Source organism: Astatotilapia calliptera, chromosome 1 (genome assembly GCF_900246225.1).
Source record: "Astatotilapia calliptera chromosome 1, fAstCal1.2, whole genome shotgun sequence".
Classification (NCBI taxonomy): Eukaryota; Metazoa; Chordata; class Actinopteri; order Cichliformes; family Cichlidae; genus Astatotilapia; species Astatotilapia calliptera.
This window is the reverse complement of record NC_039302.1, coordinates 24,202,375-24,218,374: the sequence shown is the minus strand read 5'-3', so window position 1 is coordinate 24,218,374 and position 16,000 is coordinate 24,202,375. Positions and strand designations below refer to the sequence as shown.

Sequence of the window (16,000 nt, the reverse complement as noted above, 5' to 3'; positions counted from 1 at the left end):
GTCCAACCCAATAACTAAAAGGTTTCTGTCTATGAACAAATGATTAAAAATGAATGTTGTCCATGCAAAAGAAGTGTTGCATACTTGCAGTCCACTGCAGAGATGGTGAGGAGCCTGTGCTATTTTTATAACCCAGCATGTTCCCTCACCCTCTATTTTGGGCGCACGTTCTGAAAGCAGCAAGCCTTCAGCTTTCTTAAATACAGCTTCTTCAGCTGTAGCTCATTTCTGTAACTCCAGATTACCTCAGAAAATCATTTGAACAGCACCAGTGGTACCATGATTTCTTTTATGTCTGCACAGAAACCCAACATAAGCCATTTTAGTGATTGTTTTTTTAACATTCACAGAGACTGGAGTGCATCACACCAGTAATTTCATACTGTACTGGACTTTCCTTTAATGTCAAACTGGAGAAACCTTTTAACATTTCTTAAATAAGGAACGAGGGCTTGAGCATTCAAACTCTTATGGTATTCTTATCTGAATCCAGTTGAAGTATGCACATTTAATTTCTTTATCACAACAGACATAAAGATTATATTGTATAACAGTTTTGGTGACATACAGACTGCCTACATACATTTCATTTGGCATTTGTACATTATGCTTTCATACTTGGCTGCACCAACAGGCTGATTAAGCAACCTTTGTTTCGCTGCCTACATTTTACGCTCTAGAGTCAGATGTGGGATAACATCTTTATAATAGATATGTTTCTTCTCTTCGTCAGTGAACGCTGTCAGCATCTCATCCATCTCCTCCTGAGTGAACGGCTCACCTGATATGATATGGAGAAAAATCAAGTCACAAACGTGCTGATCTACCTGAGAAAAAACAGATGTTTGTTCCAATCTACACACAAACACCAAGCAATCTGAACACAAAATTATTTTACAATTGTGTACATCAAAACTGGTATAAATAATTCAACTTAACAAATTCAAACAATCCGTGCATATCAAGTGATCTGTACACACGCAATTAACATTGTGTAAGTAAAACTAAATGGAATGCCAATTATTTTTAAGCAAACATAGGAAGCCATGGACCAATCTATTGTATTTACTGTGAAGTACACACAAATTGTTGCCTACATTGATTCAGTTTTATTCATATAGCACCAAATTACAACAGCAGTCACCTAAAGGTGCTATATATTGTAATGCAGAGGCCCCAGAATGATATGCAGAAAACCCCAATTATCAAATAACCCCCTTTAAGCAAGGACTTGTTGACGGTGGGAAGGAAAAACTCCCTTTTAACAGGAAGAAAGCTCTGGCAGAACCTGACTCAAGGAGGGGACGACCAGTGGGATGTTAAAAGAGAAAGACAGGATTAAAGAGAGGGATGGAAGAGAGGCACAATCTGATATCCTCGTGTTGGTGTTGTTCCCAGATCAACATAGTAAATGTTGTTCCAGGATCAACATTGCAAGTGACCAATCAGAATGTTGTGACGTCATACTTTTGTGACTTCCAGAAAAACCGCCATAAAACAAAAAACTGTACTTAAGCTGCGTGAAACCGCCTCTGTCCGCCGATCAACGGACCCTGACCCTGACCCTTTAATAAACACTAAGCACCATTGATATTGTCCTTGCAACATTGGAATTTCATATATGCACAAATGGCTTGGTGTGCCAAAGAATAACGTCACAAGAATGTGATTGGTCACTTGCAATGTTGATCCTGGAACAACATTTACTATGCTGTTCCAGGAACAACACCAACACGACGATATCAGATCATCCGGAAGAGAGACAGAGTTTAATAATAACTAATGAGTCAATAGAGAGTGGTTGTATGCACATAGTGAGTGAAGCATTGCAGCGTAATTAAGGGGCACCTGGTCCAGCCCTAACTATAAGCTTTAGCAAAAAGGAAAGTTTTAAGCCTAATCTTAAAAGTAGAGAGGGTGTCTGTCTTCCAAATCCAAACTGGGAGCTGGTTCCACAGAAGATGTTCCTGAAGTCTGAAGGCTCTGCCTCTCATTCTACTATTAACATTATCACTTCAATAATTATCACATTTGTAAAGCTGATTTTTCGCTTGCAGATCACATCATTTCTCAGTAAGAAATCTCTATTGCTGTTGTCACTGTGTCATTGTAATCTACTTCTAATTGCACACAAAAACAAAACCCTCAGTTTTACCTTCCTTTGTCATGTAATTTGTCAGCTCCTCAGGCTCAAGGTATCCCCTCTTTTCTTTGTCTAGAACCTGCAAACAGAGTGTAAGTGCCTTTGTGTTTTAGCAAATATCACATGCCTATACTGCCAGACTAGCGTCCCTATGCAAAAAGTGGACAATATGAGGAACAAGGAAACAGCAGGAAATTTCACCTCAAAGGCCTGAAGCAGAAGCTCATCAGAGATGGGAGGGAACCTAACAGACAATAACACAGCAGTAATGAAATGATGACAAGCCAAATACTGCAAACAGTGAGTTTAATGTCCAAATCATTACATCAGTGATGTAGCACTGGCTGTTCTTTGCTTCTTTGTTTAAGAGTTTAAGGCTAACACTGGTCTGAATCTAAACTTCAGCAGCTTCAGGCACAGAAAAGCTCACGTGTAAAAGCAAGAGATATAAATTATTTAAACAAGGCTGACATGTAGTATTTCCTGAGTGGTGAACAAACCCGACCTGAAACACCACTGATCAAAAATAGAGTACTGAGGTTTACACAATGTTTACCAGACTGATCACAAAACTCTTAGTAATGAAATGCATTCATGTGTGCCTTCAGTATAAGAGAAAAATACATTGTATAATAGATAATTTGATTTAACTTAACTCCTATTTGCATCTCAGCCTTCTTCTCATACACAGAAATCAGAAATTTCTTTATACAATGATATAACTGAACTGTCTTACTTGTCCTCCAGTAGTACTTTAGTCATGGCTGGGAGGAATCTGTCCCAGTGGATATATCCTGAGCGCTCATCTTCCACCTGGTTGCACAGGAATAGGCTGTTGGGGTTTGCTTTGAATTTTCTAACAAAAACAATGCTTCTAATGTTACCCAGGATTTTATAACAGTCACATAATGGCACAGGAGATTCTGTAACATTACTGAAATGCACAATGTCAGAACCCTGTTTGCACACCCCATTACTGATCTTCCAAAATAGAACCAGACTACGGGAGGATGCTGTGCTGACCTCAGATGTGAACTTCTGTAGGTCTGCCTGAGTGGGAAAGAAACCTAGTGAATAGAAGATGGTGCCAATCTCCCTAGAAAACAATGACAAGAAGTGCATTAAAAGTATTTAAAAGGACAGTTTCAGTTAGTTTCACTAATTCCTGTGTGCTATGAACCATCTCACCGCAATGTCCTACGGCCCACTCAGCCAGTGGAAAGCCTTGAGACAAACCACAAACTTTATTTCTCACAGCCAGTGTCCAAATAACCCACTTCAACCAAACAATTTACCAGTGGAAACAGCTGCGTAATCTCAACTGCACAGCATTTTGTATGTCTTGAGACTGAGTCCCACATTTTCATTGCCTCTAATATTCAGAAGTCCACACTGCAGGATGGACACCTATGCTATATCTAACAGGGAAACTCACAAGTTATGTAGATCTCAGCAAATGTGATGGACATAAAAGAAAGAAAAGGAAGTGTGGCTACAATAAAGACTGGAATCCTGGCTCCAGGAGTAGTCAGCTCTCAGAGATTGGGCCACTTGACTTTCAAGTTCATGTTATTTATGTAGAAATGAAGTTAGAAACGCAAATACTTGTTTTTGTCAAACTAAATGCCAAATCTCTAACCTAAATAATTCGTTTTTCCCTGGACAGACCAACAATTTTAGATTAGCAAAATGTCCTAAACTGTCCAAGTCCACGTTTAGTTTGTCAGACTGTATAAAAGATATATAGACTGTTTATATACAGACATCGACTTGGATCTGGTTACTTTAGCAGGGAGGACACATTGTGTGCAGTTTCCACTCTATTTAAAACCTCCAGTGAGAAATTCAAAAACTTACAGACAGGAAACCTACTGAGAGCAGATTTAAATAAACAGCTGTGTTTCGACCTTTCTGCATCTGCGTAAGTTAGTAAAAAAAAATACCTAGGAATTAAAGTTGCTGTGACCTCTAATAATGCTAATTAAAAATATTCTACTCTACCATTTAGTTTAATTTTACATAGAAATCACACACTTGGCTTAGAAAACACGCTGCACTGTCGCTGAAAAGAAAGGACATGCACATTTGTTTGCCAGATGTTTTCATCTGTGTGGCTGATTAGAGCTCCTCAGGTTGCACAAGGCTCTGGTGAGATTTTAAGGATATTTCTTACAGCAATTTATTGAAACATGTACATTCATAAGTGGAAATAAAGACACTGTGTAATTCTCTCTTGAAAGTCAGTGTTTAGTATGACCATTTTCATTCTTCAGCCTGAGTTCTCTGTGGCAAGCATTCTTGTAATTTTGTAATTCTGTAGTCTTCAGGAATAGTTCTCCAGGCAGACAGTGTTTCATTTTGTGTTTTTCTATCCAGGTATGCTGTTACTGCATCGGCTGTGTTTGGGGTTAGACTCGTTGATGAAAAATGGGACCTCTTACCAATCAGATGTTATTCCATGTTGAATCAAAATCTGTCAGTACTTTTCTTTATTCATAATTTCAGGAATTTTGCCACTGACTGAAATACAGCTGTACTTGCTTATGATTGCCACCGATGTTTGGCCCAGTTCTTTCAAAAACATCAAAAATATCTATGGCACTTCTGTTTTCAAAATAAAACTAAGATCCCTGTTTTTTTTGCTGATTCAACTAAAGAAATGGGAAAAACATTATGTGTTTTTGCAACAGTCTGCTAATAAAAGGTGACCAGTAAATTTTAAAACAGGTTCTTTGCTGAATTGTTTTGAGTTTGCTGAGTTCTTTGGTGTTGACACAACACTGGTCTTGTCCCTTGAGGGAGTTGTCTTGTTTATGCTAAAGGCAAGTGTTACGTGGGGTGGCAAAAAAAGTGCAACACTGGAATAAAAATGAAAGAGCTATTGCTAAAAATTAACAAACAACAACAAAATGCAAAGAATTGAGGGGTGGCTCAAGATTTTCTCACAAAACTGCATCTTGTGCACTTGTTAAAACGTTTAAGGTCCTTTGGATTTTCATAGTAATCAGCTTCATAGTACCTATTAAGTATCTTTACAGTAATAAAGTAAATGGCTTGTCTTGTTTTACCCACTTGATATCCACTGTGTTGTCAGACTTTGTGTCAAACGCTTGAAAAGCGCCTTTGAGCTTCTTGAGGACCTTGGTATTAAGCACGGTGGCCTCTGGCAGACAAAATTAAGAAAACATAGAGAAGCATTAGCTTAGCTGGCTTAGTTCTGGAGAAAATAATGACAATACTTTCATCAAAGATCAGCCACTATGACGGGTCACCACAGAGTTTCAGCTAGACTGAAACTTTCACTGTGGTCTCAATATTTTCAATTTGTAAACAAACTGAAAATGAAAGTTACTATTACCAACCTGCACTTTTGCTGTTCTCCGCCATGTTTGTCCGGTCGCCTTTCTGTTGCCCAGCAACCGTATGGCAGGGCACCTATTCAACGCCTCTGACGTTTGCCATCTTTTTGTCGCCAGAAACCCTTCATTGTCGAATTACACAGAGCTACTAATGACACAATATTAATTAGTTAATTTCTTTTTTTCCGTCATGCTGAAGAAGTCGTTAAAAAAAAGCCTTCCAACAACGTGACCCCGTCAGAAGTTCCTGACATAATGAAGCCACGTAAATGTATTTTCATACTATAACGGTTTTTTCCCAAGGATTTTGTTACTATTCTACGAATTAATCTATAAGTATCACATTTAAACATAAGACAGACTGAAAACAAACAAAGAGAGCAGAGAAATACTTGTTTCTTATTTATTTTCTTCCGCCGTATAAATGCATAAAATGGTTTTTAAAAAATTAACAAAAAAAAACACTTTTTTTTTTTTAAATTAACAAATAGTACACTCTTTCACACTAAAAACATTTCAAGTATGTAGATAATGATAGCATTTTACATTACTTTTCATTTTATTTCAATGGGGCCACCATAAAGATTATTTTCTTTCATACTCCTTGTCTAGTGAATTCAATATGTACTCATTTTTCTTGCTGATATAATATTAAGGAGAGCGAATTTTCATTTCAGCTGAACTAACTGTGAATCTGAAACATTAAAAAAAACCAAGCTAAAAGTGCAGCAAGTCCACCATCCACATGTACGTGAATCCACAGTGCCTACTGACATCTGGGGAGGAGGAAACATCCATAAACTGGTGGTATAAAGCAAACAAATGCATAAAATAATCATGGCAGAAAATGGTAAATAAATGGTAAATAAATTCAATTAAAGTAATAACACATTTTCCAACTTAGAAAAAATGCATTAAAAGGTCTCTTTTAATCATGGCTTCAGTTTTATTGTTGCAACTAATATTACATTCTGCCTTTAACCCCTTAAAAGCTCTGGGAATCATTGAGCATCCCAATACAGTGGCAGGAATATTTTGACCAGAAAGACCTTTTGACCACCCATCTACATGTTTAACAGTCCAGTGAATTGTGCATTAGCAGAAACTCAGAACTCAGATCCAGAAGGGGACCATTTTTGGGGATGCTGATTAAGAAGCTCTCCCATACAGTACATAAGAGACTGAGGCCTAGATGACAGTGGTGTTTTCTCCAGTGTGTTTATGTGTGTGTGTTTTATATCTCTGGTTGGCCCTGATGTACAGGAATATTGTGGTCCTGCCCCAGATCTTCTATTGTGACTTCTGGGATTTGATGTCTCTCATATTCATCCATTTGCTTTATGGGTTCAACTTCCTTTCCTTGTACGTCCTCTTGAAGCTGAATCTCTTCATGAATCTGTTCCTTTCTCTGCTCCACTGCTCCGGCACTGTCCACGTTAGCAATAGCGTTTGATAGCTGTTCCTCCACTACTGCTTCCTGCTCCTGCTGAGGTGCATTGTTGTTGCTTGGGTCCTTTAAGGTAGAAAGTTATGATGAGGTGTTGTTTTTGCAGCCAAATATAATGAAAGTGTGAATAAAACGACATAAAGCTTTAACAGTATTAACAGTATTTCCAATACATTTGCAGTACCTGTGTGTGGGTGATTGAAGGGGAGAGCAGTTCAGATAGAGCCAGCAGACCATCCTGGTTTAGATCCTGAGTCTGTAGTAAGAAATCTACCATAGAAACCACCTGAAAGCAACATGCAAACATACACAAATATCGCCGACTGAATGAAAAAGGCCAACACCTTGTCAGTTCAAATACACACATACATAGAGTCGCTCCTGCTAACCTGCTCACTGGCCTCTGCTCCAGGTATATGATGGGAGTTAAAATCTGAGAGGAGCTTCATCATCTCCAAGCCATCTAAGAACCCACTGCGATCATAATCATAAAGGCCAAACAGGAAGAATACCTCTGGAACATAGCACAGCACAATTCACAATTATACGATCAAATAAAAAGACTTTATTAGATTCTGACTAATAAAGGCTACATTATTTGGCAATGGTGATCCTAGTCAGAACCCATCAGTGTAATATCTACTGGTAAGAGGCACTGTTTACCTTGCTCCCAGGTGGTGATTTCTGGTCCTCCTTGTCCTCTATTCTTCAGGCTTGATTGAATGTAACTCTGTCTCAAACTGTAGTACACACAACACAAAGCACAGTTTATAAAAAATGTTACAAAGCAGATTGGTAGTGCAACTGCCATGTGCTACAGACTCTTTCCACCCTTGTGCCATCTGGTAGAGGGTATAACACTCAAGCACCCTGTGCCAGACTCTTCAAGCTCCTAAACCCCACGCTCCCGTCTCCAAAAACTTGGACTTCACTATTTCAGTTCAGATGCACACAGACTTCTGCTCACAGAGCCTGTTTTAGCTCTTTAAATCATTTATAAGATGTTTAAAAGAAGTTAAAGATCCCCTTCAATCATGTTCAGTGATGTACAAAACATCTTGTGTCTCATGTTGTGAGAAGAGGTTAGAAGAGAAATCAATACTTCTATTAACTGCTTTAGATGGCAGCTGATCGCAGGTGACACAAGGTGAGATGCAGGGTACACCCTGGATATAAACAGACAGATAACCATAAACTTGCACAGTTAAAGGACTGACAGAGCGTGAAGTCATTAAAAGGTGGGGAGCACCAAAAAAAAGAATAAGAAAAAGGAAATTAAGGAAATTAAACAATGAGTTTCCTGACATCACTGTACACACTTTTATTAAACTTCAATTCAGCTCCGGTTCTTTTTTATTGTTAATGACTGATGAAAAATTCTGCAATGTGATTTTTTTTCAATCAATAAGAATAAACTAATTAACCTAAAATTCATGTTGCTGGACTGTGGAAGGAATTTGGGGCCAAACATATGATTTTCTTGCTGTGAAACAACAGATGTAGCCACTGCGCTACCGTGTTGCTCGGCAATGTTATTATTGACACATATATATATTTTTTAAATATATTCACCTTGCTGGAAAGAATATGAAAAATTCATCCATAGAAGTCCAGTAGCACTGTTTTGTTAAATCAAGGCTCTGAGTCTTTATATTACACTGGTTTAAGCTTCTATTACTTTTAAAATGGTTGTGAAGTGAGAAACGTTCATTGGCACATGCCTTAAACTCATATTTTAGGTACATGTGCTGTGTACTTGTATATGTAATCTTAAGTAAAGCAGATGGCAGATGTGTACTTGTAAATGTTTTCCTATATTTGTAAATAGACTCTTGACAAATAGTGAACGTGTATTAAACTGGTTACACACGCTTAATATAATAATAGAAACTTCTTTACATTCTTAACACATAACACGTCGTAGCAGTGGTTCTACCTTTCATAATCTTACATGAACTAGATGGTAACAATGACAAAATTCAGGCCAAAGGTGTTTTCTTTAGAGCACAACTGAGGTGCCTTCAACACAGCTGCTTCAATCAAAATCTGTCACAGATCATCATCAGCTATGAGTCATGAGCTTTACATGAGACTTAAAAGGGTATTAAGGCAAGATCTGGTGGTAAGAACTGAGACTACTCTCGGGGCATCATTTGTTTTAACATCTTAAACTTCATGCACTCCATCACATACCATAAATGAAGCAATGTTGCAACAGTGAGAGGTTCTAAATGCTTGAATAATCCTTTTACAAATGTTGATTCAGCACAAAGGCCTGCTTTGAGCCAACATGTATTATTTATTAAGGGTGGTGTAAATTCCAACTGCTATTCCATACAGCTAACAAGCATTTATCTGGTCTTTCATGCAATACCCTTAAGATGAAAGTATGATAGCGTGTACACATTATCTTAATCTTACCAACAAATGGAAAGAAGCTGCATCTGTCGTGTGGTTATATTTCTTCTTTTGTTCTCTGAACAATTTATTACAGGCAAGTTCAAACTATTCCAGTACAGTAGCAGCTATGTGTGGTGAGATAATATTTGCAGTATGGTAAGGAGAGCCCCATAAAGGAAATTAATGCAGCATAAATGAGCTCTTAGGTACATGTAATCTTATCATTTTATAGTACAGGCCACATCATTAGCGCGACGGAGGAGCCAAAGTCCACAGCCAAGTCAGAAAGCTGCTGTTGAGTGAAATGATTTCAGATGTTCAATAACAGCAGACTGTACATGTGCCACTCACCTGCGTTCCTCCTCTCCAGAGCCAAAGGGATTGGGTAGTGCTGCAGAAGGGGGATGGGCAGCTACTGATTCCTCCCTGTGGAATAAATAAGCAAACAAATCATTCAAAGAGCTTCTTCCTGCATCACTGCTTTTGTTTTTGGTTTAATTTCTTTATTTTGTTCTGCTAAACAGCAACAGAGTGTATCTGCTAGCCTCATATATAACATTTATATCCAATGGGAATAAGGAATAATCAATTATAGAATAAAATCAAATCAAGCAGCATATTTATGAAAGCCTGAGAATATTTATGCCTTTATATGAATTAAAAAGAAGAGAAAGTGAAACTTGATGAGAGAAGGGGCGTTACCTCTGTGTTCCTGGAAGACCTGGTGCAGCCAGGCACAGGTGTACCAGCAGGGTCAGAGACAGAACACGCGGAACCAGCTGGTCCAGGTGACACTCCAAGAGCACACCTAAAATTAAACAGCTATGTTACTACCTTTGTGCAAGCTCTTCCCAAACCATTTCATCACTGATTTTAATTCATATAAATAAGAATGGTTGAGTTTTTACAGTGCACAGAATTACTAATTCTGATTGTGTTAATGAAACTAGAGGAAACTTTTATGGGCATTGCAGTGGTCACACAATGCAGCAATTGCTGCCTTACAGAAAAAAAAAACACAAACAAACCTCACAAAAACCAGTCCCTTCAGTAATATTGCAGAGCTGCAGTCATACAGCTTTCACTCGTCACATAGATGAGAAACTTCCTGGTCCATTATGGAAAAATCATTTGAAATCTTTCTATCTATTTATAGCTCATTGCAGCCCTTTCATGCTGTCTCCATGAATCATTTCTCTGTGACTCGCCAGACCTTTTAGACCAGCAAACATTAGATTTTTGAACTAAAATTCGTTGCTGTGAGCTGAATGGCCTGTTTAAGAGATCCCAGAGATGCGCAGACTAATAACCGGCAGCTTCCTCCTCCTGTGGAGCAGCAGCGATGCTAGTCTGGCACAGCACGCAAGACTACACCATCAACTCATTGTTACTGCCTGATCACACAGCCTCCTTTAAAGGCACGTTGACATCACAGTCTTATATTAAATAAAACACATTTATAAAGAAAGCTGTGAAAGAATAGTATCGTTAACTAAGAAGCGCATCGTAACCGCTGCAGCTGATGAAAACAGCTCAAATCTCTCCTCACAGTGACAACGAGCCTACCTGTCTGCATAGTTGATGTATGAGCAGCAAAAGGCATTAATTCCGACACCTTACGGGTTCATATCTGGAGATCACCTCTATCCCGCACCGCCCTGCTCGCGCCTCCGTGTGGTCTGCACTGCGCAAAGGCGACTGCGTGCGCGCCCCCAGGCTGCCACGGAGTACAGTAGTGTGTTTTGGTCAATGACAGGGTCCACGTGGAAGAACTCAGCCGCTGTCGTGTCAGTGAGTTTGCGCAAGCTTTGTCGATCTCTTTGTGCTTCTCCGTCCGGTTTTTCCGCCACGCCTTGTCCACGTCCTCAGCGATCCCAGTCGTCGGGGTGGAGCAATCACTCACGGCGTTTATAGTCAGGGTTATTTCATGTTTCGTGTCAATGAGCCGCATTACCTCATAAAGGGCTGGCCAGACCCCAGTAAAGAGTATGTTTGTGTGGGGCGTTAAGTTAAAGCTGAAAGACGGTCTGAAGTCTGATAGTGTGGCTTTCATCGTATGAAGGGCAAATACTTTATTTTACATTGCTGCATTTGTTTTCCCAACAAACATAAAAAGGAAGTAATATATTTTATACTCCTATGCGACAGGCTTATATACCGTCTTTTGCAATAACTGCCAATTGTTGTTTCAGCATCCATAGATAAACTTGATCCAGTCAACATGTGGTTAAATGTCTTAGTGTTTGGGTATTGGCAATTGTTTTATTTCCAGGCTTAGTGCAGCTTTATCCAACAACAAAACACACACCTCCAAATACTGTGTAAAATTAGGAAACCAGCTTTATTGCATATTTCTGTTTAAAACCTTACACACATCAAGCAAGACACAGTATAAGCCACACTATTCACTGCACTCCTGGTATTTGACCACAAGATGTCACTGCAACATTTTATTTTAATTGATTCTTATGATCCTGATGTGATGCTTATGATATATAATATTAATAGGCTATTAAACATCATGATGAAGGAGAGGTATTAAGGTATTAATAAAAAAAAAAGATGTATTAACGTAGTGTAAAAAATAAAAACATTATATATTTTTTAACCCCTGCTTTTATTCAGACATGTTCAGAGTTGATATTATGGGAGGATGCTGAAGATGAAAACAGGAAAGTGGAGGTTTATGGATGTGGTGACAACGTGCAGGTGGTCAGGTGGTTGGTGCTGTGAAGATGGAAACAGATCATCTCTTCATCCTTAAGAGGAGCAGCTGTTCAGAACCCCACCCCCACCCCAAAGCGCGCGCGCGCGCACACACACACAGGTCAAGGTAAGTTAAGCAATCTGTATTAGCTGTGGGGTGTTATTGAATACATATGCCATCCATCCATCCATCCATTCGCTTCCGCTTATCCTTTTCAGGGTCGCGGGGGGCGCTGGAGCCTATCCCAGCTGTCATGGGGCGAGAGGCGGGGTACACCCTGGACAGGTCGCCAGTCTGTCGCAGGGCCAACACACAGGGACAGACAACCATTCGTACTCACATTCACTCGCACATTCAAACCTAGTGGCAATTTGGATTATCCAATTAACCTATCCCCACAAGTTGTATGTCTTTGGACAGTGGGAGGAAGCCGGAGTACCCGGAGGGAACCCACGCAAACACGGGGAGAACATGCAAACTCCACACAGAAAGACCCCGGCCTGATGATGGAATTGAACTCAGGACCTTCTTGCTGTGCAGCAACAGTGCTAACCACCGTGCTCCCCAAAACATATGCCTTCAATGTTAAAATGGAATTTCCAGATGTTTTGAATGATGTATTTTGCATTTAACCATCAGTTATTGTTCATCTCTGGCTCTCTCTCACAGTGTGTGTATTGCCCTGTCTTCCTTCTGAGTTTTCCTGAGTTTTTCCTTCCTATTGTCACCAAGTGCTTGCTCATAAGGGGTTGCCCGATTGTTGGGATTTTCAATCATTGTAGGTTCTTTACTTTACTATGTAAAAATGACTGTTGTTGTGATTTGGTGCTATGTACATAAATTTAAATGAAATTTGTTATTGTGTTTATTGACCTTTAAAACAACTACTTTATTACAAAATAGAGCAATATGGATTACTAACCAGTTAAGATCACACTGTTTAGTGTGATCTCAGGTGCACAATGAACCCACGCACCTCCTGTTCAAAGCATCTATTTCTGAAGTTAATACTCAATCAGGAGAAACTTGGCATAAAATTAGGACATCCTGGCAAAGAGCGACATCTAAAATAGTTTTCTTTCTAGACAGTACGTCATCTGAGGGGCTGCATCAAGGCCCAGTGTACGATCTACGGATTATTATTGAATTATTAAAAGCAACTCTAGTACCATCCAAGAATAATGTATGGAACTGGAAATGGGGAAATAGGTGTTCTTTGGAAAAAACAATATTAGTGGAAATCTGTTCTATTTCAGGCAGGATATAATTGATATAATTTGTTGAAAATACAGTGGAAACACTTTGAAGGTTTGATGAGCTGCACAACTACATCACCCACTTTTAACCTGTAATTAATCCCAGTGGGTTAAGATGCTAAAATTAGATTCATATATTATATTCATTTATCGCCCTAATATTTTGTGTGTCAATCATCCTTTGAGATGTTACACTTAAACGTCTCAACAGCTGGTTAGCCACACACGTCTGCTTGTTTCCATAATCCATTCGCTTCCGCTTATCCTTTTCAGGGTCGCGGGGGGCGCTGGAGCCTATCCCAGCTGTCATAGGGCGAGAGGCGGGGTACACCCTGGACAGGTCGCCAGTCTGTCGCAGGGCCAACACACAGGGACAGACAACCATTCGCACTCACATTCACACCTAGTGGCAATTTGGATTTTCCAATTAACCTATCCCCACAAGCTGCATGTCTTTGGACGGTGGGAGGAAGCCGGAGTACCCGTCTGCTTGTTTGCTCAGATGTAATTGGGTTGTGGTCTTACTCAACTGAAGGACGGGATGATTACACATGGAAATGCCCTCATACAAACAAACATTCCCACACCACCGGGATGTTCATTGATCTTTAAGGAGAAATCCATCTTTCTGAGGCTTTGACTATGTGGTTGAAGGACAGTATCAACCCCCTTTAGCTATTTATGCACATGTATGGAGCCTACAATGTGGCTTTGGGTCAAAACATCTGCAATATTGGCCATCTTATTTAGACGAATGCATTTGAGGGCCAATGCAAACTCTATATAGATGTGATTAATTACTAAGATAATTATGTAAGTGGTCATGTTTGCAAAGCTGCATGTTTTGACCACATAATAGGAAAACATTATCTTCTGTACATCTGTGTAAGGCCTCTGCAAGAAATGCTTCATAGCTTGAAGTATTTATATCGTATTTAAAAATACAAATTTCAGTCTCCATCACAACACACACACACACACACACACACACACACACACACACACACACACACACACACACACACACACACACACACACACACACACACACACACACAGTCCTAAATATAAAAGCAGCTAAAGTTTGTTCAAGTGGATTTTAGACACGAGAAACTCGCAAGCTTCCAGACTCGGAGAGAAAAAACAAATCTTCAAACAGAAACAAAACACACTCAATCATATGCAGTTACACACATATTAACAAAGGTCAAAAGGGTAAGTATTTGGTATTCCAGTGAAAGGGTGAGTGGAAAAGACCAGCCATAACATTACATAACCAGACTTAAAGCAGTCATAGTCATGTAAGCACATAAATAAGCTCCAACATCTCGTGACCCACTGAGTGGCTTAGCACCGTAGTAGCTCGTTATTTCACAGCTGGTTGGTACACAAACATCCCTCTGACACTCACTTACAGGAAGAGAGATTAGTGTATAATTGTTACCATGAGCTGCTGAACAGTATCTGTGTGCATGCGTGTAATTGTAATGCAATTCAGTGAGAAAGCACGTTTTATATATGTGGCAGACAGGCTGTGTTGTTGCTCTTACACCACAGAGATGGTGTTGGTGATCTTATTGTTAACACGAGTCTCCCATTCTCACTCTGTGCATTCTTTGGCTGAATAGAAAATGCATGAGTAAAAGAGTAACAAGCCCTACTGCCCAGTGCTGCTGTGTATCTGTGTCGTGACTTAGGGAAGCTGTTTGCTGTTCACAGCAGTGGCACTTACTTACTAACAAAGCAATATTTCTATATCTGTGTGATCTATTTCTATCTCTGCTCATCTTTTTAAATTGTGTTTCAAGTTTTTTTTTGCAATATCAGCCACCATTTTTCCCCTTCATATATATATTTACATATTTCACACTTCACAGAGAGGTTTTGGTGTAATTTATTGGAGGTAATAACTTTGAGTATACAGGATACAGAGTCTTTGGTGCCAAAGAAAAACGATTACAGGTCACCAGAGAACTTCAATCTATACATCTAAAAACCACAAACCAGGTGAGAAATTTGGGTGTAGTGATGGATGCAGACCTAAACTTAGAAAAACACATTAAGATAATAACAAAATCAGCTTACTATCACCTCAAGAATATTTCAAGGATAAAAGATCTGATGTCTCAACAGGACCTGGAAAAACTAGTCCATGCATTCATCTTTAGTAGGCTTGATTACTGTAACAGCATCTTTACAGGTCTACCTAAAAAATCAGTCAGACAACTACAGCTCATTCAGAACTCTGCTGCTCGAGTCCTCACTAAGACCAAAAACGTGGACCACATCAGTCCAGCTCTGAGGTCCTTACACTGGCTGCCTGTCCATCAGAGGACAGACTTGATGCTGGCCTATAAAGCTCTGAATGGTTTAGGACCAAAATACATCAATGACCTCCTGACCCAGTATGAACCTTCCAGATCCCTCAGGTCATCTGGATCCGGTCTTTTATCAGTTCCCAGAGTCAGAACCAGACACGGAGAAGCTCCATTCAGCTTTTATGCTCCTTATATCTGGAACAAACTCCCAGAAAGCCTCAGATCAGCTGAAACACTCAGTTTATTTAAATCCAGGTTGAAGACTCACTTATTCTCAGCTGCATTTAAACAAAGCACCAAATCCGCACTTAAGCGTAAATTTCAAAACTTACATTTTAACTACTGATTTGATCTACTGTTCTGATTTTAT

At 39.4% G+C, this 16,000-nt stretch overlaps 2 protein-coding genes across 2 annotated transcripts; both read right to left on the bottom strand.

The window, feature by feature from the left end:
• Positions 1-493: 493 nt before the first annotated feature.
• On the bottom strand, positions 494-5,783 carry drc8 (dynein regulatory complex subunit 8). The gene is made up of 7 exons (XM_026168978.1): positions 5,506-5,783; positions 5,216-5,306; positions 3,167-3,239; positions 2,880-2,956; positions 2,345-2,387; positions 2,156-2,222; positions 494-781 (listed from the first exon to the last, which is right to left on the bottom strand). The coding sequence occupies exons 1-7, from the start codon at positions 5,528-5,530 to the stop codon at positions 663-665; spliced, it is 495 nt and encodes a 164-aa protein (XP_026024763.1). The 5' UTR covers positions 5,531-5,783; the 3' UTR covers positions 494-662.
• A 651-nt stretch (positions 5,784-6,434) lies between these two features.
• Positions 6,435-11,118, bottom strand: cgref1 (cell growth regulator with EF-hand domain 1). The gene is made up of 7 exons (XM_026170955.1): positions 10,916-11,118; positions 10,052-10,157; positions 9,701-9,775; positions 7,613-7,689; positions 7,339-7,463; positions 7,134-7,235; positions 6,435-7,015 (listed from the first exon to the last, which is right to left on the bottom strand). Exons 1-7 carry the CDS (start codon positions 10,950-10,952, stop codon positions 6,737-6,739), a joined length of 801 nt encoding a protein of 266 aa, XP_026026740.1. The 5' UTR covers positions 10,953-11,118; the 3' UTR covers positions 6,435-6,736.
• Positions 11,119-16,000: the final 4,882 nt, after the last annotated feature.

Excerpts from the sequence above, each read along its gene's own strand:
- drc8 (XM_026168978.1), bottom strand. The coding sequence starts at position 5,530 with ATGGCGGAGAACAGCAAAAGTGCAG. Across the intron at positions 2,957-3,166 it reads TACAGAAGTTCACATCTGAG|GTGGAAGATGAGCGCTCAGG; the intron begins GTCAGCACAGCA and ends CTGTGCAACCAG. Across the intron at positions 2,388-2,879 it reads AAAGTACTACTGGAGGACAA|GTTCCCTCCCATCTCTGATG; the intron begins GTAAGACAGTTC and ends ATTGTCTGTTAG.
- cgref1 (XM_026170955.1), bottom strand. The coding sequence starts at position 10,952 with ATGCCTTTTGCTGCTCATACATCAACTATGCAGACAG. Across the intron at positions 7,690-9,700 it reads TCTGGAGAGGAGGAACGCAG|TTTGAGACAGAGTTACATTC; the intron begins GTGAGTGGCACA and ends TGTGTACTACAG. Across the intron at positions 7,016-7,133 it reads CTTCAATCACCCACACACAG|GACCCAAGCAACAACAATGC; the intron begins GTACTGCAAATG and ends TCTACCTTAAAG.